The following is a 24,659-nucleotide window of genomic DNA, read 5'->3' as shown; positions in this document are numbered from 1 at the left end:
GTTTTGAGTAGCATGTTGTTTGGTCTCTATGTGTTTGTTCTTTTCCCATTTTTCTATCTGTAATTGATTTCTAGTTTTATACTGTTGTGCTTGGGAAAAAAATCCTTGATATAATTTCTGTCCTCTTAAATTAGTTGAGACTTGTTTTGTGGCCTAGCACATGATCTTTGCTGGAGAACATTCCATGTGCACTTGAAAATAATTTGTACTGTGCTGTTTTTGGATGTAATGTCCTGTAGATATCTACTAAGTCCAATTGGTCTGTTGTGTTGCCTTACTGATTTTCTGTCTGGATGGTCTGTCCATTGATGTAAGTGGGGTGTTAAAGTCCCTTACTATTACTGTGTTATTGTCGATTTCTCCTTTTATGTCTGTTAGTATTTTCTTAATATATTTAGGTGCTCCTGTATTGGGTGCATATATATTAAAGTGTAATATCCTCCTCTTGTATTGATCCTTTTATTATATTATGCCCTTCTTTGTCTTTTGTGTGTTATAGCCTTTGTATTAAAGTCTATTTTGCCTGATATAAGTATTACTACCGCTGCTTTCTTGTCAGTTTTGTTTGCTGAAATATCTTTTTTCATCTCCTCACTTAAACTCTGTGTGTGTCTTTAGCTCTGAAATAAATCTCTTGTAAGCAGCATATAAAAAGGTCTTATTTTTTAATCCAGTCAGTCACCCTATGTCTTTTCTGTGTGTCCAATTTTTTATTGTGGTAAAATACACATAACATAAAATGTACTGCCTTAACCATTTTAAGTGTACAGTTCAGTGGTATTAAGTACATACATCTTGCTGTACAAGCATCACCACCATCCAACCACAGAACTCTTTCCATCCTGCAAAACGGAAACTCTGTACCCATTAAACACTAACTCCCCATTACCCCCTCCCTCTAACCCCTGACAACCACCATTTTTCCTTATTTTATTATTATTATTTTTTTGCGGTACGTGGGCCTCTCACTGTTGTGGCCTCTCCCATTGCAGAGCACAGGCTCTGGACGTGCAGGCTCAGCGGCCATGGCTCATGGGCCCAGCCACTCCGTGGCATGTGGGATCTTTCCAGACCAGGGCACGAACCCATGTCCCCTGCATCATCAGGCAGACTCTCAACCACTGCGCCACCAGGGAAGCCCTCATTATTTTTTTAATCTGCCCTTTCCCCCAACACCCTAGCCTCTGGTAACCACCATTCTACTCTCTATTACTATAAGTTTGGCTCTTGTTATTATTATTTTTTTACCCTATGTTCTTTTGACTGGAGCATTTAGTCCATTGACATTTAAAGTAACTATTGATAGATATGTACTTATTGCCATTTTATTACTTGTTTTCTGGCTGTTTTTGCAGTTCTTCTCTATTCGTTTCTTCTTCCTGTTATTTCTTCCCTTGTGGTTTGATGATTTTCTTCAGTAGTTCCTTTCTTTTCAGTTTTTGTGTATCTCTAGTAGGTTTCTGATTTGTGGTTACCATTGGGTTCATATATGTTGACCTATAAGTATATCTACTGTTTTAAACTGGTCGTCATTTAAATTCAAACATATTCTAAAAGATCTACTTTTTTTACCCCCACACACACATTTCATGTTTTTAATGTCATATTTTACATCTTAATGTGTTTATCCCTTAACCATTTATTGTAGTTACAGTTTTTACAATTTTTTGTCTTTTAATATTTGTATTGGCTTATTTAAGTGGTTGATTCTCAGTTCTTACTATATATTTGTCTTTCCTAGTGGGATTTTCCATTTTCTATAGATTTTTACTTCTTTTCTACTTAGAGAAGACCCTTTAACATTTCTTTTAGAGTAGGTTCAGTATTGACAAACTCTTTTAGTTTTTGCTTGTCTAAGCAGTTCTTTATCTCTCCTTCTATTCCAAATGATACTCTTGCTGGTATCCTAGGTTGCAGGTTTTTCCCTTCCAGCACTTTGAATATATTGTGCCACTTCCTTCTGGCCTGTAAAGTTTCTACAGAGAAATCATCTGACAGCCTTATGGGGATTCCCTTGTAGATGACTCTCTGTTTTTCTCTTGCTGCCTTTAGAATTCTCTATCTTTAACTTTTGTCATATTTATTACATGTCTTGCTGTGGGTCTGTTTGGGTTCATCGTTTTTTGGACTCTCTGTGCTTCCTGAAGCTGGATATCTGTTTCCATCTTCAGGTTTGAGAAGTTTTCAGTCATAATTTCCTCAAATACATGTTCGATCCCCTTCTCTCTTCTCCTTTGGGACCCCTATAATGACAATGTTGGTATGCTTAATTATATCCTAGAGATCTCTTAAATTGTTTTCATTTTTTAAAATTTGTTTTTCTTGTTTGCTGTTCTGATTGTGTGATTTCCATTACTCTATCTTCCAGATCACTTATGCGTCCTTCTGTATCTTAGTCTCCTATTCATTCCTTCTAGTGTGTTTTTTATTTCAGCTATTGAGTCCTTTATTTCTGATTGGATCTTTTTTATATTTTCTAGTTCATTGTTAAAGTGTTTACTGTGTACATCAATTCTTTTCCCTAATTCAGTTAATATTTTTGTTACCAATGTTTTGAATTCTTTATCTGGTAAATTGTTTATTTCTGTCTTGTTGTTTATTTTTTCAGGGGTTTACTCTTGCTCTTTCAGTTAAGAGTAGTTCCTCTGTCTTTTTGTTTTGCTCAGCTTTCCCTGCCTCTATGAATTCAGGTGAAAGAGTTACTTATTTCAGTCTTGAAGGGGTGTCTTTATGTGGGAGCATCCCTATACAGACTGCATGTGGCCTATGCCTTTGCTGGGAGAGCTGGATTTGATGTGGATGCAAGTCACATCCTTCCTCAGGGTGTGCTGGCAGCTGTCACATAGGTAGGAGGTGGGACTGGAAATGGAGTGGCTAGAGCTGAAGTTGGGTGTGAGACAGGGCTTCCCCTCTGCTCGGTGGCCATCACCACTCTATCGGGGGCAGAGTCTGACCCCAAGTTGCTGGAGCAGAAGCCCTGAGGGTCGGGCTCATGCTGGCTCTTTTCCCTTTAAGTGTGTGTTTTTTCCTCTCTCTGTGTGGGGACCCTTGCCCCAGAGGGATGGAGTGCTGAAGCAAGTGGGGCCTGTGCAGCCTCTTGGCTCATGTTGGCCACAGACAGAGATCTGATGCACTGCCTGTGCAGTTTCCAGCAGCTCCACTCAAATGCAGCCTCTGGGGCAAGTCCCCTTTGTCCCTCACAGCTGATCACTGCCCCCAGGCTCTGCAGTGCAAGTGGGACCCACATGGAGTCTCAGTGTGTATCAGGGGATGGGCTATGGTGGAACAGCTGCATCAGAGATCTGGAACGCTTCTGACATGCTGCTTGAGTAAGTGATGGCTGCTACCAACCCACTCAGATGCCGCTGTGGCACCAGATCACCTCTACATCCCACACTGTGACACACTGTGATATGGAGTGAGCAGCACCAGAGCTTTCGCTCAGCCTGAACTGGGGTACCTGGCAAGGTGGTTGTGAGAAACCCGGCAGCTGCTAGAGCAGACCTCTCTCCACCTTGCTTGGGGGCAAGCCAGAGTGCACACTCCTCATGAGCATAGTCTAGGCTTCCCTCAGCCCTCCTGTTTGTCTCAGTGGCCCTCCAACCAGCCAAGTGGGATTGTCTCCTCCACGTAAAACCCCAGGACTGGGGCACCCAATCTATGGCTCAGACCACTCACTCCACAGGGTGGGTGTCCACCCGCATAATCTCTATTTTTCTCTGAGTCTTCTTCTAGGGGCACAGGTCTTGACCTGATCGCTTACAGCCTTGGTTGTACAGGAGTCCTGCCAGTTTCTAGTTAGTTTTCAGTGAGAATTGTTCCACATGTAGATGTATTTTTGATGTGTTCATGGGGGGAGGTGAGCTCCACATCCTCTTACTCTGCCATCTTGATTCAAACCCCTTAAATTAACTTTTAATAATTAAAAAGGCAAATAAGAGGGCATGTAAGGACTTCCCTGGCAGCCCAGTGGTTAAATTCTTTACTTCCAGTGCAGGGGGCACAGGTTCGATCCCTGGTTGGGGAACTAAGATCCCGCATGCCGGCCATGTGGCATGGCCTAAAGAAAAAGAAAGGAAGGAAGGAAGGAAGGAAGGAAGGAAGGAAGGAAGGAAAGAAGGAAGGAAGGAAGGAAGAAAAGAAAGAAGAGGGCATGTGAGGTTTGCTGCTGTGTTCTTCTGGAGTTGCTTTTGTTTCTCAGAATTTGTTACTGTAGATAGAATCAGATACATGTCCTCAGCATGAATATCAGGAAAAAGGAAGAAGAAAGAAGAGGGCAAAGAATTCAAGAATTGTATTTACAGTGAGCTGTGTGTTTGTTTAGCTTGATGCATTCTTCCTAGTTATAAAGCATCATCAGAAAGTCTACAAATACATAGATCAATATCTTGAGTCAGAAAGTGATCCTGCACATGGTTAATAAACGTTCCTTAAACTACAGTTCAAAGTCTTCTCTTGGTTCATAGGAAAAGAAGTGGTAATTTTCATTTTCATAGGCTCTCATTTGTTAAAATATCCATTTTTTTCTTTCAGTGAAATTGAGCAGATGGTTTAATATAGACACCTAACGGTAAAGTTTATACATTGGACTAAATTAGCAAAGAAGATAAAAGGATTCATTTGTTTATTCATTCATTCAACAGTATTTGTTCCAAAAATCACGTTAGATTATTATATGTGGGCACACGAATGATAAGAAATAGTCTTTTCCATCACAGAGCTAAGAACCTAGTTGGCTCTGGTAGAACAACTTTGGGAAACTTCTTTTTAGCACTTTAAAAGCATCAAAGTTTTATCGAATGGAACAGTTCATATGTGGCTCTGACTGAAGACATAGAAAAATCTCTTATAATGTCTTTTTGCTCAATGATTCTTCATGACCAGAGGAATCCTCTTAGAATACATCATGGGACTCACACAGAAAACACTGTCAGAATAATAGATTTTATAATCCTTTGTAATTGGGAATATGAAACCAAAGAGCATGGGCTTTGGAATTGGAACTGGGTTTAAATCCCAGATTTTCTAGTTAGCACTTTAAGAACTTGGGCAGGGCTTCCCTGGTGGCGCACTGGTTGTGAGTCTGCCTGCTGATGCAGGGCACATGGGTTCGAGCCCCGGTCTGGGAGGATCCCACATGCTGCGGAGCAGATAAACCCATGAGCCATGGCCGCTGGGCCTGTGCGTCCGGAGCCTGTGCCCCGCAACGGGAGAGGCCACAATGGTGAGAGGCCCGCGTATCACACACACACACAAAAAAAGAACTTGGGCAAGCTACTTATCTTCTTGAAGTCTCAGATTCCTCATCTGTATAAAGGAGCCAATAATGCACACCTGGCAGAATTATAAAGATCAAACAGATGATGTTTATAAGGTACCCAACAGCACAGTGCCTGGCATATAGTACTTGCTCTTTAAATGGTAATTCTTCTGCCATTCTGTCATATTTATTAAATACCCTTATAGACATGGAACTTTGTTAATAATTTTTTATTAACCACTTCTCCAAGTGAAAGTGTAGTACAGTAAAATGGTATAAGTTTTCTCTTGAACAAGCACAATGAGATTTTTATATGTTCATTACTCTGTTGTCAAAAAGTTAATATTCATTTAACAGTTCTTACTTATGATGGTTGATTTTAGTATGCATTAAGGTATAGTGGGGGGAATTCCATGGTGGTCCAGTGGTTAGGACTCCACGCTTTCACTGAGGAGTGCCTGGGTTCAATCCCTGGTTGGGGAACTAAGATCTGACAAGCCGCACGGTGTGGCCCCCAAAAATAAAAAATAAAATAAAATTTTAAAAAGATATAGTGGGAAATTTTTTTTTTTTTCGGTACGCGGGCCCCTCACTGTTGTGGCCTCTCTCGTTGCGGAGCACAGGCTCCAGATGCGCAGGCTCAGCGGCCATGGCTCACGGGCCCAGCCGCTCCGCGGCATGTGGCATCCTCCTGGACCGGGACACGAACCCGTGTGCCCTGAATCGGCAGGCGGACTCTCAACCACTGCGCCACCGGGGAAGCCCCGTGGGAAAATTTTTTAAGCTTAAAATATTCTAGAATCCCTGTGGACTCCAATGTCAATTTGTCTAAATTTTTTATAAATTATGCAGATCCCAAAGACTGTGGGGGAATTGATTTTAAAATAAATTGATCACTTGGCCATACATATGCCCCAAATCTGCCATGCAATTCGAAGACCTGCTTGCTAGAAAAACTAGAAAGGTAATTTGGCTGTAAGAGATATTATTTATTGTGATAGTGACAGCAAGAACTTTGAGCAGATAAAATCTCTCTTGAACCAAAGTTAATACAGAAACTGTACAGAGTTTTAAAAATGGACTCTAAAGTTCTTACTCTTTTATATTGTTAATTCGCATCATTAATGTGAAGTTTCTCTTCTTTGAAGATTATCCAGATCCATTGCTTTTCTCCCTCTTCATACTTAAGTACTTCATACTTTTCACCTCAGAAAACAGGTAGAGGAAAAGATAAAAGATAAAACCTAACCCCAGTAATTTGTTAATTCTAATTCTCACATTAATCTTTGATGAACTACTTGGACCTATCAGATAAGCCTCATTTTTTGGCACTGTCTCTATTTCAGATGAAGGTTCTTAGTTTTATTGTGTTTTGGGTATGTTGCATCTGCCTCATAGGTCAGCCAATTTTCTATCAAGGCATAATGATCACATCAGAAAGTAAGTTCTGTTGAGGCAGTGGTTTTGTCTTCCTTGTTCAGTGCTAAAAACCTGGTACCTGAAATAGTGCCTAGCACATAGTAGAGTACAGATATTTGTTGGATGGATGGATGGACAGGTAGATAGATGCATGAATTAGTGGATGGATGCATGCATTCATGGATGCGTGGACGGGTGGATGGGTGGATGAATGGTTAGATGGATGGTTGGCTTTAGGAATTTGGTGAACTAGGCAGTCATTGACATCTTTCTTTTTTTGGCTTACAGCTCCAAGGTATTAGACAAATAGCCAAATGCTCTCAAATGCAATCCATCTCTGAATAAGTTTTAAATAATTTATGAAATTATATTGATGTTTATATTTCTATAAAGTGATGGTAATAAGCTAATTATATAGAATTACTAATTTTATGTAACTGACCAGAAGTTGGGACTGTCCCTTGTTCACCACTGTTTTTCCAGTGTTTAGCAAAATGCTTGGCATATAGGTAGGTGCTCAATAAAAAATTATTGAATAAATAATAATAAATTGGAATGCCCATTTCTAAATGTTCTGAATTGATTGTCAGCATCCTGAGATTGGGACATTGTGAGATATTTTGTCTTTAATCCTCATGGTCTTTCTCTACTCTCCTTATATATCTTTGTTAATTATAAAACAGGTTGGTTTGGTGGTTTTAAAAGAGTGTATTATTCCATAAGTAAATTTATTTTCAGTTAGTTATTTGTATATAGAGATATTTTGTTTATGAAATTTGGAATGCCCTTATTTGCCAGTATGACCATACATATGTTATGTCCTCATAACTCACAACCAGAAGAACTCACTCTCTTACTGTCCACTTTTCTTCTGTGTAATAAGGGAGATTGAAAAGTTGATTTCCAATCAAGCAAAACATGACCTCTCATCCTCCCAGCCTTCTCCATTTCTTCTTCTTTCCATGTCCTCTGTTCCAAGAAGATCACTGAAAGTCTTATTTTGTTTGATTAATATGAGTGGGAATTGTTTGGACGTTAAGTCTAAGGAAAAATGAGCTAATTTGAATAAAGAGGGGTTGAACAGAGAGGAAATGGGACCCTTAGGGAACTTGTGTTCCCTAGATCTCATAGAAACTAGGAAGCTGACAATGCCCTGAGTTTATACATCTCTGTTTGTGCTCTCCTATCTGGAGAGCAGCTTCCTCTTCACAATTCTCAGTTTGCTCTCTCCCACACCCTAGATGGCATAGCCCTGACTTGGGTTCCAGTTTTACAAAACCTTACATATCCAGGGTCCAGTACCATCTGACTGATTCTTTTTGTATTTATTTCAGCATTCCAGGAGAGAGACTCTGACTGTCCTAGATTGGGTCAAATATTGGTTCACAGTCTAATCAATTGTGGCTATGGAGTTAAGTCCACATGGTGGGTAGGGTAGAGAACCAGAGCCAGTAGGTTAAGAAGGGAATATGTAAGGAAGAAATAACAGATATCTCTAGGACCATAATTTTTCATATTTTTTATGTTAACTATATAAATTCTATCATATGATACTATCTATTCTATTTCCTTAACCATTATACTTTTAGAGCATTTAAAAATTTTCAGTCTTTCAACTGTTATAAAATAACTGCTAAATTGTTGTACATGTTTTTTTCCTTTGAATTATTTCCTCAAAATTAGGAAGTGGTCAAGCCAAAGAGTGAATATTTCTATGTTTTTTATATGTGAAAGTATTGTAAGGCCACCAGTAACTTTGTTTATCTTCCTTTTAGGGTTTTCTGGAAACTGTATCGGCTGTGGAGAAAGAGGATTTCGGTATTTCACGGAATTTTCCAACCACATAAACTTGAAGCTCACCACCCAGCCAAAGAAGCAGAAGCACTTAAAGTACTACCTAGTCAGAAGCTCCCAGGGTGTACTGTCGAAGGGACCTCTTATCTGCTGGAAAGGTAGCGTCAACTTCTGAGAGGGAACGGGAAGGGAATGTGGATGTTACGGTAGTATTGACAAGTGACCCGTATGGGGTTCAGAATCCAGGTGTGGAATAGATAAATATCCCAAGTTCAGAAGAAAATCCAAAAATGTAAAGCCCTCTGGCAGGTTATTTGACTTGCTCCTTTTTGTTTTTAACAGAAATTATTGAAATTTGGGAAAGGGCATTTCTCCTTGTATTTGTCACTTAGGGGTGTGGAATACAGCTCTTAGGGAAAAATGGGCTCTTTCTAGCTCTTCTGTCATTTAGAGAGGACTTCAAAGTGTCAGTTTCCTGGTCAGATGCTCTTTCTACTTTATTTAGGGTTTTTGGTAATTCTTGAGTCTTCATTTTTCTATTAGAACTAAGCAAATTTTGGAATAAATAATGCTCTCTTCATAATACCTGGGAAAAGACAGTATTAAGTTGACAAAGTTTTGTTTCTCTTCAGTTAGGAAGAACTTAAACTTATTTTTGAAAATGAATCCAGTTGAAATGTCACATCATCTTGTGGTTGATAGGATTTGCCACAAGTTCTGTACATTGTTTAATGCAGTGAGACATCTAATTCTTATTCTTTTGAGCAGTTTCTTAGATGCTGAGATTTCCTCTCCATTATTAATATTATTATATTGTTAAAGACAATAGAATAATTGTCTTTAATATTTCTATTTGTTGTTTGTGCAAGATTTTGTCCTGACCATGAAAAATAGCATAGTAAATCCAAATTACAGCTGAAGATTTATTTCTGAATCTTTCACCATAATGACTCCTGGTTGCATTTGAGGAGAGATTATATAACTCCTTAGGAAATGGCTACATGTTCTGAGCCAGGGATCATTAGGACTGTGATCAGTGCTGTGACCACTAAATCGTAAGCGTGGTAAATTCTAGATAACTCTTTATCCTGATAAAGTCTAAAGAATTTTCCTCTAGAAAAATCATTTTAAATGTCATGAACCCTAATAAAAGAGTAAAAATAGGATAGGTATCACCTCCCTGCCTTTTAACTGCCTTTTTTAGCTTTTGTTTTGGTTGCATAAAATATTTTTAAGTTCTTATTTAGTGCTCAGTGACAATTCACCTTTCTCGTAAATAATAACATTTGTGAAATAGTTTGTGATACAATGATCCTGGGTGGCTTCTGGAGCCTCACATTTATAGTCATTCTATTTTGGATTTGGAATTGTATATATGTACATACCTATCAAACTACATATTTGCATATAATATACATAACATGGAGATATCCTTTTCAGTCAAAATACAGTAGCATCGTAGATAGAAGGTTATAGAAAACTGCCTCTAACTTTTGCGTGTATCTAATAAACTTGGAAATTCTCTAAAGGACCCACTATAATTAACTTTGTCATTTACAACCATTTATATTTCTTTTTCATATGCTACCTTTAAAAACTAATATAGTGGACTTCCCTGGTGGCGCAGTGGTTGAGAGTCCGCCTGCTGAGGCAGGGGACGTGGGTTTGTGTCCTGGTCTGGGAAGATCCCACATGCCATGGAGCGGCTGGGCCCCTGGGCCCGTGAGCCATGGCCACTGAGCCTGTGCGTCCGGAGCCTGTGCTCCGCAATGGGAGAGGCCACAACAGTGAGAAGCCCGCGTATCGCAAAAAAAAAAAAACAAAAAAAAAACAAAAAAAACAAAACTAATATAGTACAACATATAGTATAATTTGCTTGGAAGTTAGAGCCCCGAAAACCTGTGACACAGGTTGTCACGGTATTTGCTATCTACCTAAATCAGTACAAAGTATTATTAAATCAGTACAAAGTATTATTAAAATATTACACCAAAGCCTCAAGTAATATTGGCTCATTTAAAATGAAGCTTAGTTTTGTATGATCAGTAAGTACCTTGAATATTGTCTACCTATTTCCTCTAATAATAATAAGAATTTTAGAATTTCTAATTTTTCTCCTCTGTGTATAACATTTTCTTTGCTTCTGTTTCTGGACATAAATTAAGGTTGAGTAGAGAAGGTTGAAGGCAGCCTAGAAGGACTCTAGATTACTATTCTACATGTAAATCAGTCCTGGACAGAAGGTTTACTGGTGCTTGAAAGCTTATTTGGTTTTTATAAATTATTGATATTTTAACCTCAGTATTACCCATGAAACTAACATGACTATATAGGTTATGAGTAATTTTTCTCTTGGGAACTAGTCTGTGAGGAACAAAAGTCTAATTGTTCTTTGTAACTATTTCTTTGCCTTCCAAACATGACATTTGGCTCTAGGAAGATGAATTGTGTTCACCAGCTTGAACATTCTGTTGGAGTCAAGGTTAGAGAAGGGGGATCTCTGCTAAAGAAAGTGCTGCCACTTGAGGAGCAGCAGTTTATTTTAGAGATTTTATGGATTGTGTCTCCCTCACCTGTTTTAACGGAATATTGTTTTCCTTACATAATGGGATTCTTACTCCTTTCTAGAATGTAGAAGCCGACAATCCTCTACCATTTGCCACTCTATTAAACCAAACTCTTCAGTGTCATCAACCGTGGCCCCAGAAAATGGCACAACTAATGGATACAAATCAGGATTCATTCAGACAGGTATCGGGTATTTTCTTTTGGAATTTCAAGCGGCAGATATATATTTAATTAGGCATTTTAAACTTACTGTTGGCTGGTTTGAACAGACCTATTTTTAAATAGAGGTATTGAGTTACTATTAGAATTAGAACTCAGCATTGAGATGGATCAGTCTGTGAAGGAGCAGGACCCCAAATCCCAACAGCCCTGCCAATGCTAGGCAAGGCATGGAAAAAGGAACTGACAGTTGGTAGGGAATTTAGTTCAAGCATAGGGCCTGTCTCTAGAGGAGTCTGACAGGAGGCAATAAGTAGAAATACAGATGTGAGAGAAGTCTGCATCATAGCCATCAGGTGGCATGTATTGGGGACATATTCATGAAGACTGGAATTCTACAGTAGGGCTCTAACTAGGCTTGCTCAACGGTATAGGGAGTATTACACCAACTTGGATACAAAGTAAAGTCCCAAAGTAGGATGAAGGATCACAGTGGAAGAATCTAGGACCTAGTTTCAGGTGGTACAAGACAGGAGCTTGGTTACAAATAACCAGATAAAAATTTTAGTGCCTGAAACTAGGTTACAATATCGGAGCAGAATCAGCCGAGTGGCTGATCTGATACTGAGCAGATAAGTTACTAGTCTAAAGCTTCTGAAAATTCCTCCAGTATAGAGGCCTGAACTCAAGTCAGGATAAGACTCCAGGGGGACTTAATGTTTCCAGGTGGCTGAAAGCCTGGAGGGCTGTAACTGAAAAGATCACTGCAGATAGTATTTGAGAAAATTACTCAGAACCAGTCTAGGTTACATCTTAGGCAAGAAGAAAAGTATTTTAAAAGAATTTGTGAATTTTTTTTTCAGTTCACTTGTTTTTTGAGAAGTGCTACTTTACCCACAAACTTCATAGCATATGTGCTTTGCCAGTATACACTCAAACACAACAAGTTGAAAAAAAGGCTGTCTTTATTCATTTCACTACTTAGCATCCTATTCCAAATTTATGTCAAATTTTAATGAGCTGGTAAATCGTTTGTACTTATTTTCAAGATGGAAGTGATTATTAGACTAGGTTAACAACAACTGTAGTGATGATAAAGCCAACTTTATGTGGGGCACTCCTTGCTATGTGTCTGTACTCAGCTAAATCCACTTCATCCTGGATTTTAAAAGTCTAACTTTTAAACTGTTCAAGAGATTTACATAGAGGCTGTAATTTAAGAGGAAAGAGAATATTCTAAATTCCCATTTAGAATAAATGAGAGAACATCATGTCACTAGGTATTGAAAGAAAAAATTGGTATTGGGCTCTTGGCATTGAAAGATTAGCTTTCATTACAGTGATGTCTCTCCTAGAATTTGATTGATTCTGTAGTATATTTTCTGCCATTAGAACTTGGGGCTAATGAAATGCAATTTTAAAACTACAGTATTAGTAATGAATATTTACTTCATTCCAACAAAAACTTACCAAGTGTTTATTATGTTCTCAGACCCTTGTCAGAGGCTGTAAGGCAGGGTTCCAGTACTTGACTACTGCCTCCAATGACTTAAAAATCACTCATATAAGGGATAAAAGAGTGATAAAACATGTTACCTTTTCTAAGAGGGAGAGGTGAATATATATAAATAACCAGTTGTACCTGAAAAAAATGAAATGTTAATAAGAAGTAATGAAATGTTAATAAGCAGTTTTGATTATGCAGAAATATATTTTGAAAATGAATATTGCTCTGAATAGAGGAATTCAAGATTCAGGCTTAGCAAAGCCTCCTTCAGTTGCCACAAAGGGACACAGGCAAGACACTAACTGACTCACAGTGAACACAAGTGGCCAAGTGCTATGCCAGTATTCTTGTGTATCCCTTGTTGGGGTGAAAATGGTAATTTGACCATGAAATTACCTATTAATTTTAGGTGCAATCCAGAGAATTTAATAGAAGATAGTGCCTTTAAAAGTAAAGCTTTGGGGCTTCCCTGGTGGCGCAGTGGTTAAGAATCCGCCTGCCGATGCAGGGGACACGGGTTCGTGCCCCGGTCTGGGAAGATCCCACATGCCACGGAGCGTCTGGGCCCGTGAGCTCTGGCCCCGGAGCCTGTGCTCCTTAATGGGAGATGCCACAACAGTGAAAGGCCCGCGTACCACAAAAAAAAAAAAAAAGGAAAGCTTTGTGTCTAAAACTTTCCTCTTGACAAATTATGGAGTCTTCAATAATAATTTTCCTATGTATTTTGAAAGTAATTGACTGTAAGAATTTTACCTTAGCCTATTATATCATTGCAAACATTAGAGTATGCAGCATCTTCTTAGCAGATAGAGATTCACCCTCCTATAGGAGATTGTACCCTTCTTAATCTACAATCAGTGACTGCCTGTAATCAACATTTCTTAGCCTGAAATGTAGGTACACATGTTGCAAAGTATTTGAAGAGGGGATTAATTTACTATTTGCACAGCTTTGTCTCACATTCCAACTGCCAAGCTCTGGATGTTCTGTTCTGGCTGGCTTGCCACTTATATTTTGCACATTTTCTTTCAACATATGTGTGTGATTGATAATTCAAATTTTAGCCAACAATCCTGGTAAAATATTTTATGATTTTGACTGAAGGTGGCTACATAGTTATCTACCTACATTACACAGACATACCACATACAAACATATACACATACATGTATTGTGTTTAATAAGGACAAGAATTCAAGAACAGATGAAAAAACGGGAATTCCTTGGTGGTCCAGTGGTTGGGACTCCGCACTTTCACTGCCGAGGGCCTAGGTTTAATCCCTGGTCGGGTAACTAAGATCCCAGAAGCTGCATAGCATGGCCAAAAAAAAAAGGGAAAAAAGAAAAAAGGAATAGATGAAAAAAACCTTTGCCTAACCCAAGATCTTGAAAGTTTCTCTTCCATGTTTTTTGTCTAAAAGTTTTATTGTTTTATCTCTTGCATTAAAGTCTGTGAGTCATGTTGAGTTAATTTTTGTGTGTGTTGTGTGGTGAGCATCTAAATTCATCTTTTTGCATGTGGATATACAATTGCCACAGCACCATCTATTGAACAGACTGTCTTTTTGTCAGTGAATTTCATTGACCTCATCAAAATTCAAAACTTTTACACTTCAAAAAGCAACATTAAGAAAATGAAAAGACAATGATGGACTAGAAAAATACTTGCAAAACACATATTTAATAACGGATTTGTATCCAGAATTTACAAAGAACTCTTACAACTCAGTCATAGGATGACAATCCAATCAAAACATGGACAAAAGATTTGGAATAGAGATTTCTTCAGAGGACATACACAAATGGCCAATAATCACATGAGAAGATGCTCAACATCATTAGCTGTTAGGGAAATACAAATCAAAACCATAATAAGATATTACTTCTATCTACCCAGGAGAAATGAAGACATGTGTCCTCAAAAAAACTTACATACAAATGTTCATATAGCAGCATTATTCATTACAGTCGAAAAGTGGAAACAACCTAAATGTCAATCTACTCGTGAATAGATAGACAAAATTGTGTATCCATACAATGGAATACCATGCAGCATTAATAAGGAACAAACTATTGACACATGCTACATCTTGAATGAACTTCAAAAACTTTATGCTGGGAATTCCCTGGCAGCCCAGTGGGTGAAACTCCGAGATTCCACCGCAGGGGGCTTGGGTTCGATCCCTGATAGGGGAACTAAGATCCCACATGCCTCAAGCTATGGCCAAAAACCAGAACAATACAAAAACATTATGCTAAGTGAAAGAAACTAGACAGAAGAGACCACATATTATATGACTTCATTTATATGAAATGTCCAGAAAAAGCAAATTTATAGAGACAGGAAATAGAATAATGATTGCCTGGGGCAATGGGTGGGAATGAAAATTAACTGAAAGTGGGCATGAGGTTTCTTGCTGGGGGATAAAAATGTTCTAAAGCTGATTTATGGTGATGGTTGCACCACTTGGTCAAGTTACTAGATATCATTGAACTGTACACTTGAATTGGGTATATTCTATGATAAGTAAAATATACCTTAATAAAGCTGGGGGTTGGGGAGGAAAGATTAAAAAGCTGCTCTAAGAGAAAGGTGAAATCCTCTGGAGTGGCAACGTTTCTCCCTCATTTGAATCCAGTCTGATTTATTGAGTGTCTACTACAGAATGAGCACTGTTTCAGACCAGATGGTAAACTGCACAGGACTTGGAGTCAGAGTCTTGGTATTCAAATACTGCCCCTGATGTATATTGGCTGAGGCTTGGGATAAGCCACTCAATTGTTCTATGTCTTGGTTTTCTCATTCGTACAACTAAAAATAACAATACCTATTTTGCAACTAAGGATTAGCTAAGCCTTGCTACTATACTTCTATTTGTGTGCCATTCTCCCAATTATAATAATTTGTTAACCATCTGTATTCTTTTATATGCTAGAAACTGTAAGTTCATTTTGTTTATCGCTATACCCCCTAGTACCTGGCAAATGCCTGGAAATAAACGGTGTTTTTTTGTTGTTGTTGTTGTTTTTTCTTTTTTGGCTGCACCTCGCGGCATGTGGGATCTTAGTTCCCCAACCAGGATTGAACCTGTGGCCCCCTGCAGTGGAAGCTCGGAGTTCTAACCACTGGATTGCCAGGGAATTCCCAATAAACGTCATTTGAATTCCATTTTTATTTAAATTTTAAATTAGCATTTGGGGGATTGTTAACTTACTGGTGTGTACTCTTTTTCCAAATGAAGATGGTATGCTCATCTACCATTAGGAGGAAAAATTAGCCCGTAGGGCAGGACAGGGATGAGCCACCTAAACTCTGCCCCTGTGACTAATAGTGTAATTTTTAAGAAGATGCTATCAGGCAGGACCTGATATGACTTTAGGACTTTCTTAGGCCCTGGGCACATTTGCCTAAAGTATTTAAAATTGTATTTTATGACTGTGTTGGTATAAAGATGACTATATTAATACTATATGCTACAATACTTTGCTCGACAAAAAGAAACTAAAACATTTCTTATGATTTTAAAAGAAATTTAAACATTTTCATGAACCCCTAGAAGTACTGTGGACCCAAGGCACAGACTTCTATTCCTAATGGAGAAGTTGGCCCTGTCATTTGAGCCATGTATTGTCCATGAAGTGGGATTTTCCTCTGGATGAACCACTGTAGGCTTAAAATAATGTAAACCCCTTACCATCTAATGCTTGTGTATTAAAGAAGGAAGAACAATAGCAATGAAAGGACTTGCCCTATCGTATATCAAGCTCATGAGGTTTTACTAATAAAGACAGAGTAGAGTTGGCACAGGGATAGACACAGAGCAGCAGAACAGAATAGAAAGTCCTCAGACAGATTCATATAACATGTGGGTATAGAGTGACTTGCACATCAACAGAACCTTTTCTTTTAACAAATGGTCCTCAGAAGTTGGATATACTATGTGGAAGAACAATAAAACTGGACCCCTATTTCACTCTATACACAAAAATCAATTTCAGGTAGCTGGAGGATCTAAATGCAACAGGCAAAACCGTCAAGCTTTAAGAAGATATTGTAGAATATCTTAGATATTGTAGATATCTTAAAAGTAGAGACAAAAAGTGCTGATCATAAAGGAAAAAACTGACATTTCACTGTTTTTAGAAGGTGCTGTAGAGTTAAAAATCAAGCCATAAATTGAGAGATTTGTAATACGTAAAGCTAACCAAGCACTAGTACAAAGGACATATAAAGAATGCCTATGAATCAGTAAGAAAAAGAAAGACACATCAATAGAAAAATGAGCAAAGACTTCAAGCACCTCACACAAGAGGAAATCCAAGTGGCCAATAAATACATGAAAAGATGATTAACCACTTTCATAATTAGGGAAATTACATTAAAAATACAGTGAGATGCCATTATATACATGCCAAACTGGCAATGATTTGAAGTGTGACAGCAGTAGATGTTGGCAAAGATTTCAAGCAACACAAACCATCATATGCTGCCGATAGGAGTGTTAATTGATGGCACCACTTTGCAAATAATTAGCAATACATAGAAAAGTAGAAAACATGCATATCCTATGATCTAGCTATTCTACTCCCTAAGGAAACTCTTGTACTTGTGCATCAAGAGATATGTACAAGACTGTTCAGAGTAGTGTTCTTTGCAAATGACAAACTAAACACAACTCAAATGTTCATCAACAATATAATAGATAAATAGGTTATGATGTATTTATATAATGAAATACCATTTGGCAATGAGAATGAACAAGTAATACCTACATGCATCCTGATGGAGGAATCTTCCAAAATGTTGAACAAAAATCTACTTACAGAAGAGTCTATCCAATATTATTTTATTTCTATTATGTTCAAAAATATGCAAAACTAAATTATTTTAGGAATACGTACATAGCACAGTGGTTGCCTCTGGGGAGACGGAAGGAGAAGGGATGGGGAAGAGCACAAAGGAGGCTACTGGCTGCTGGCAATGTTTTGTTTTGCTTTTATCCCTTGACTTGGATAGTGGTTATTTCCATAGGTATTTGCTTTATAATTATTTTTTTAATTAATTAATTTGTTTATTTATTTATTTTTGGCTGTGTTGGGTCTTCACTGCTACGCGTGGGCTTTCTCTAGTTGTGGCGAGCGGGGGCTACTCTTCATTGCGGTGCACGGGCTTCTCATTACTATGGCTTCTCTTGTTGCAGAGCACGGGCTCTAGGTGCAAGGGCTTCAGTATTTGTGGCACGCAGGCTCAGTAGTTGTCTCACGGGCTCTAGAGCACAGGCTCAGTAGTTGTGGTGTGCGGGCTTAGTTGCTCTGCGGCATGTGGGATCTTCCCAGACCAGAGCTCGAACCCATGTCCTCTGCATTGACAGGTGGATTCCTAACCACTGCACCACCAGGGAAGTCCCTATAATTAATTTTTAAACTATACATAAATATTTTGTGAACTCGTCTGTATTTTGATATATCTCATTGGGAAAAAGGGCAAATTTACCCTTTCAAACTACATAATGTGTATGGTATGCAGTGTTACACTTTGAGAACAAGTGGTATCATAGTCCAGGGATCCTATGATGTAATAGTAATGTTTCAGTCCTTTTGAGTTTTTCTATTTCCCACTGCATTGAGTCTACTATGGGGTTGTTGCTGTGGTGATAGAGCTGCAGCATGTAGCCCCACAGCTGACTTTTGTCTCCAAGAAGGGAAGGGGCAGAGCCAACCCTGATAGAAATCTCTAAGCGCTCATATTTTCCCTTCCCTACAATGTCTTGGCCTCCTCTCCTTTGCCTTCCAAGAGTTTAGAGCTCTCATGCTGCCCTCTGTTTGTCCAGAATATTTCATGATGTGCCACACTCAACCCAGGCCTTACTATTTTGTCTCCATTTGCCCCCCGACTACAATTTCTCTGTCCAGGGTGACAGCCATTTAGAAAACAGTTTCCATTAGAATGTATTATTTAACTGTCCCTAAAATGTAACTGTGTTTGTCCCTTTCTTTTTTTGATTTGTCCTTTAGCCACTAAGCTTCCTGAGGTCAGAATAATCAAAAGTTCCTCTAGCAGGTTTTTCTAAGCTTAGTTCCTCATGAATATTCAAATTATTACTTTACCAAAACACAGTCTCCTTTTTCCAGATGTGTTGGGAACCCTTTGGCTAGCAGATTTTCCCACTCCCAACACAGATACTGAGAACATGTAAGCTCTTCCTTTACACTGTATATTCCTTGGGTAGGGATTGTATCTTTGCTTTCTTCCCCTATTCTATCCCCAGAGCCTAGCATACTATCTGGCCTGCTGAAGAGGCTCAATAAGCATCTGATAAGTGAATGCATGGGTGGGGGAGAGGGAAGAAAGCCAGTGACCATACTCCTCTGAGGCAGAGCCGTGAATGTGCTTGTGAGACTCCTATTGCCCACAAAAGAGAAAATGTAACTCGTTAGCAAGTATAAGGAAGAATGGCCCACTCTGCAGAAATGAAGAAGCTGCAAGTAATGAAAAGTCATTTTCACCAGTTGCATTAACCACAATACTCTATTTTAAGTGATATTATTCAGAGCTGGCAAGGATGTGGTAAGACCGACAATCTCAGACCTCAGGCTGGTGAAGGTAAACAGTGATATGACCTTTTAAGAAAGCAATTTGGCAATATGTAACAAGACCATTAAAATATTTATATCCTCTACTCTAGTAATTTCATTTCAGAGGGTTTAGCCAAGAAAATAACCTAAAAGAAAGTCAAGATAATCACTGAAGTTATTCTTCTTTTTTTTTTTTTTTTGCACTACACGGGCCACTCACTGTTGTGGCCTCTCCCGTTGCGGAGCACAGCCTCCGGACGCACAGGCTCAGCGGCCATGGCTCACGGGCCCAGCCACTCCGCGGCATGTGGGATCTTCCCGGACCGGGGCACGAACCCGTGTCCCCTGCATCAGCAGGCGGACTCTCAACCACTGCGCCACCAGGGAAGCCCTGAAGTTATTCTTTATATTAGCATAAAAGGAAAAACAATCTTTTAATATAGAAACAAATAAATCATAGCATACTCACATGACAGAGATGTCAAAAAATACTGTGCAACCACATAGGAAATAATCCTGTTAAGTAAAAATAGTAATATTAAAACTCTCTGGGGGGCTTCCCTGGTGGCACAGTGGTTGAGAGTCTGCCTGCCGATGCAGGGGACACGGGTTCGTGCCCCGGTCCAGGAAGATCCCATGTGCCGCGGAGCGGCTGCGCCCGTGAGCCATGGCCGCTGAGCCTGCGCGTCTGGAGCCTGTGCTCCGCAACGGGAGAGGCCACAACAGTGAGAGGCCCACGTACTGAAAAAAAAAAAACCAAACAAACTCTATGGGTATTTTTGTTATATCATGTAAAAAATATAACATGGATAAAACATAGAAGGGCATACATTAGAGAATAAGCAATGGTTTGTGGGAGAAGTGAGATTTTAACATGTTTGTTTCTATTTCTGTATTTTTCTTTATGTCATATTTTTTATAGTTAAGCACTAAAAATTCTCAGGATTAAGCCAAATGTATAGGTCAGTAGAAAAGACCTGGTTTTCACAATCTCCAGCATTCTTTATAGGAATGCTGTGTAGGAATAAGGACCAGTACCTAACATAGACACATCCAAGCTGCAGCTAGAAGGTAACAAAACCAGAATATGAACTTTCTCTGCTCACTAGTGACAATTTTATTAGGCAATTTCTGAGTTATACATAGGTGATATTGATCTCTACCTAGAATTCTGTAAAATGTTCCTGTGTCTCAAATTTCAAGGCAGGAGGAATGTGAAGAGGACAGGGGAGCACTAGGGTTGAAAAATCCACAGAAATCAACTCAATATCCACTTTGGGCCAAAATGTATAAAAAGAGACTAAATTTACCCTCCCACCAGAAACAACCAGAAAAAAAAAAAAAAAGACAAAACTACATGAAAAACGATTTTTAAGACACTGTCATCAGGCAACAAATGACATTGATTCCTGATCAACGGGAAACAAATAAATGTGAGTCTTACCATTTTCCCATCTTACTGCTTGGAGAGTTTCCAGACCATGATACAGGGAGGGGGAACTGTGGTGGAGCCCAATAGGTCCCCTAAGTTGAGTAGAAGAAACTGAGAGTGAAGGGAGACCAAAGCAGCTAGAGTTCATTGCACCAAATGCCAGAAGGGAGAGAGCTGCATGGAGAGAGAGAACCTGAGTTGTGCAGAAGGTCCCCTGAAATGTTCAACATAGTACTGGTTGATGCATGCATGTGAGCAAACCTCAGGGCTGGTAAAAAGTACCATCCAAAAGGATGAGAGGGAACATTCACACAAGGCCAGGGCCAGGGACTTTTCCCACCAGCTAGACAGGAAAACCTCACAATTTATCAGGTATTAGTTGGAATACTAAGGAGGGTCTTATCTTAGTAAAAGAGAATACTTAGCCCTAGACTAAGCACTACCTCAAAACTGCAAAAAAAAAAAAAAAGTATCAAATTGTCTCCAAGTAATTTAACTGCATTCCAGAGTAAAGCTCAAGAATATTTATAGGCAAACTGCCAATTAAAGGGTAAATAAGTACTAGGGATATAATGTACAACACGATAAATATAACTAACACTGCTGTATTATATATATGAAAGTTGTTAAGACAGTAAATCCTAAGAGTTCTCATCACAAGGAAAAAGATTTTTTCTTTTATTTTGTGTGTATATGAGATGATGGATGTTCACTAAACTTCTTGTGGTAGTCATTTCATTATGTATGTAAGTCAAATATTATGCTGTACACCTTAAACATATACAATGCTGTATGTCAATTATATCTCCATAAAACTAGAAGAAGAAGAAAAAGTACTTACAGGAATATCCAGCATCCTACAAGATAAAATTAACAATGCCTGACATTCAGTCAAAGATTACTAGTCATGCAGAGGCAGGGAAATACAATTAATATTGAGGAGACTCATTAATCAACCAAACTAACCCAGAACTGACACAGATGTCAGAATTAGCAGAAAAGGACGTCAAAACAGTTATAAATATATCTCATATTTTCAAAAAATTAAGTAAACGTTGAAAATATTAAAAAGACCCAAAATGAACTTCTCAAGGTGACAACTATGATGCTTGAAATGAAAAATACACTGGATGTGAGTAACAACAGATTAGTCATTAGGGAAGAAAAGATTAATAATTTGAAGACATAGTAATAGAAACTGTCCGCTGTGAAGCACAGAGAAAAAAAATAAAATAAAATAAACTGAAAAGAGCATTAGTGAGCTATGGAACAGCTACAAGCAGCCTTTTATACTGAAACTGGAGTGCCTGAAGAGTGGGGGTGGGGGAGACAAAAAATATTTGAAGAAATAAAGGACAGAAACTTCCCAAACTTGATGAAACTTATAAACCCACATATCCAAGGAGTTCAATGAATCTCCAGCACAGAAATATATAGAAAACAACAACAAAGCATGTCATAATAAAATTGTGTAAAGCCAACAATAAAGAGAAAATCTTAAAAACAGCAAGAGAAAAATTCCTCTGTTATGTACAGAGGAACTAAAATAAACATGACGTTATATTCTAATGGGAAACAGTATAAATAAGACAGAGGAGCAACATCTTTAAAGTACTGAAAGCTAAGAACTGTCAACCTGGAATTCCATACTCAGCAAAAATATCTTTCAAAAATGAAGGTGAGGGCTTCCCTGGTGGCTCAGTGGTTGAGAGTCCACCTGCCAATGCAGGGGACACAGGTTCATGCCCCTGTCTGGGAAGATCCCACATGCCATGGAGCAGCTAGGCCTGTGAGCCATGGACGCTGAGCCTTCGCGTCCGGAGCCTGTGCTCCTCAACGGGAGAGGCCACAACAGTAAGAGGCCCACACACCACAAAAAAAAAAAAAAAAAAAAAAAAGGTGAAATAAAGATATTGTCAGACATACAAAATATGAAAGAATTCACCACCAGCAGATTCACATTATAAAAAAATGCTAAAGGAAGTCACTCATATAGATGGAAAATAATACCAGACAGAAGAAAATCTGAATCTTTACAAAGGATTGAAAAACACTGGGAGAGGTAACTACCTGGGTAAATATATACATTTTTTCATATTATTTAAGTCTATTTAAAGGATAATTGACTTATATAAATATAATAATATATTATGAGGTTTATAATGTATGGAAAAGTAAAATGCATGATGATAGCAAAAGGCCAGGAGAGGAGATATGGAATATATTATAAAATTCTTGTACTATATATACATGAAGTTGTATAATGCCACTTGAGGTTAGACTGTGATAAGTTAAGATATATACTATAAACCCTAAATCAACCACTAAAAAACCTAAGAGTTATAGTTAATAAGCTACAAGGAAGATAAAATGGAATCATAAAAATACTTAATTAACCTAAAAGAAGGCTGAAAAGAGGAAAAGGGAGACAAAAAATAGATGCAACAAGTTAGAAAATGAATAGCAAGATGAAAGACTCAGATTGAGCCACATCAAGAATCACATTAAATGTGAATGATCTAAACACTCCCACTCAGAGAATTCCCCAGCAGTCCAGTGGTTAGGACTCCACACTTTCACTGCTGAGGGCATGGGTTTGATCCCTGGTCAGGGAACTAAGATCCTGCAAGCCGTGTGGTGCAGCCAAATAAAAGTAATAATAATAATAATAAATTTTTAAAATAAAAAACACCCCCACTCAAAGGCAAATATTATCAGATTGGAAAAAAGTAAGACCCAACTCTATGCTGCTTACATGAAATACAATTAAAATAAAAAGACACAAACAGGTAAAAGGTAAAAGTATTTTTTAAATCTACCATGCTAACAGTAGTCAAAAGAAACCTTGAGTGGCTATATTAGTACTAGGCAAAATAGATTTTGGGACAAAGAGTATTACCAAAGATTAAAGGGGTAACCTCATAATGATAAAGGGGTCAATTAATCAAGAGGCCAGAGCAATCCTAAATATTTATGTACCTAACAACAGAGCTTCAAAATACATGAAGCAAAAACTGATAGAATTATTTTAAGAAATACATAAATCCACAATTATAGCTAGGTATTTCAGTACTTCTCTCTCAACAATTGATAGAACAGGTAAACAGAAAATCAATAAGGATATAGAATATCTGAACAACAGTATCAACCCACTTGACCCAACTGACATCTATGGAACACTTCACACATCAACAGCAAGATACACATTCTCCTCAAGTTCACATAGAACATTTACCAAGTCAGAGAAAAAAGACATTTTACATACAGAGGAACAGAAATAATTATGTTATCATGGTTATGGGCCATAAAACAAGTCTTAATACACTTGAAAGTATTCAAATAGTACAAAGAATGTTCTTTGCCCAAAGTGAAATTGTACTAGAAATCAATAACAGAAAGATTTCTGGAAAATCTGTAAATATTTGAAAACTAAATAACACACTTATAAATAATCCATCGATCAAAAGGGAAATTAGCAATATTTTGAATGGAATGGAAATGAAAAAAGAACATATCAGAACTTGTGGGATGCCACTAAAGCAGTATTTAAGAGGGGAATTTATAGCACTAAACTTGTATTAGAAAAGAAGAAATCTCTTGAGTCAATGAACTCAGCTTCCACTTTAAAAAACTAGGAAAAAGAAGACAAAATTAAAACCAAAGTAAAGAGAAGAAAGGAAATAATAAAGATCAAAGTGGCAATCAGTGAAACGGAAAACAGAAAAACAGTGGAAAAATTGATAAAACCAGAAACTAATTCTTTGAGAAAATCAGTAAAATTGATAAAGCTCTAACCAGACAGAGGAAAAAGAAAGAGAAGACACAAATTACCTATATTGGGAATGAGAGAGGTGACATCACTGTAGATTTGAATGATATTAAAGGATAATAAGGGAATGTTAGGAACAGTTTTATACCAATAAATTTGACAACTTAGATGAGAT

General features: G+C 38.1%; 1 protein-coding gene and 1 long non-coding RNA gene across 7 annotated transcripts in view; one reads left to right on the top strand and one right to left on the bottom strand.

Annotated features, from left to right (window-relative positions):
- The window catches only part of GREB1L (GREB1 like retinoic acid receptor coactivator), a 274,898-nt gene that overhangs the window by 158,007 nt on the left and 92,232 nt on the right, over positions 1-24,659 (top strand). For 5 of the 6 annotated variants that reach the window (XM_067015553.1, XM_067015558.1, XM_067015557.1 and 2 more), the window contains 2 exons: positions 8,455-8,631; positions 11,102-11,224. In XM_067015553.1, the coding sequence (XP_066871654.1) occupies positions 8,455-8,631; positions 11,102-11,224 (300 nt within the window). The remainder of the gene's footprint in view (positions 1-8,454; positions 8,632-11,101; positions 11,225-24,659) is intronic. The other variant, XM_067015556.1, reaches the window with a different exon arrangement.
- The window catches only part of LOC136792723 (uncharacterized), a 98,619-nt gene that overhangs the window by 40,965 nt on the left and 32,995 nt on the right, over positions 1-24,659 (bottom strand). The window lies entirely within an intron of this gene.

This window comes from Kogia breviceps, chromosome 15 (genome assembly GCF_026419965.1).
Source record: "Kogia breviceps isolate mKogBre1 chromosome 15, mKogBre1 haplotype 1, whole genome shotgun sequence".
NCBI classification, from domain to species: Eukaryota; Metazoa; Chordata; class Mammalia; order Artiodactyla; family Physeteridae; genus Kogia; species Kogia breviceps.
Note: the sequence above shows the minus strand (reverse complement) of the source record. Positions and strands in the feature narration are given on the sequence as shown.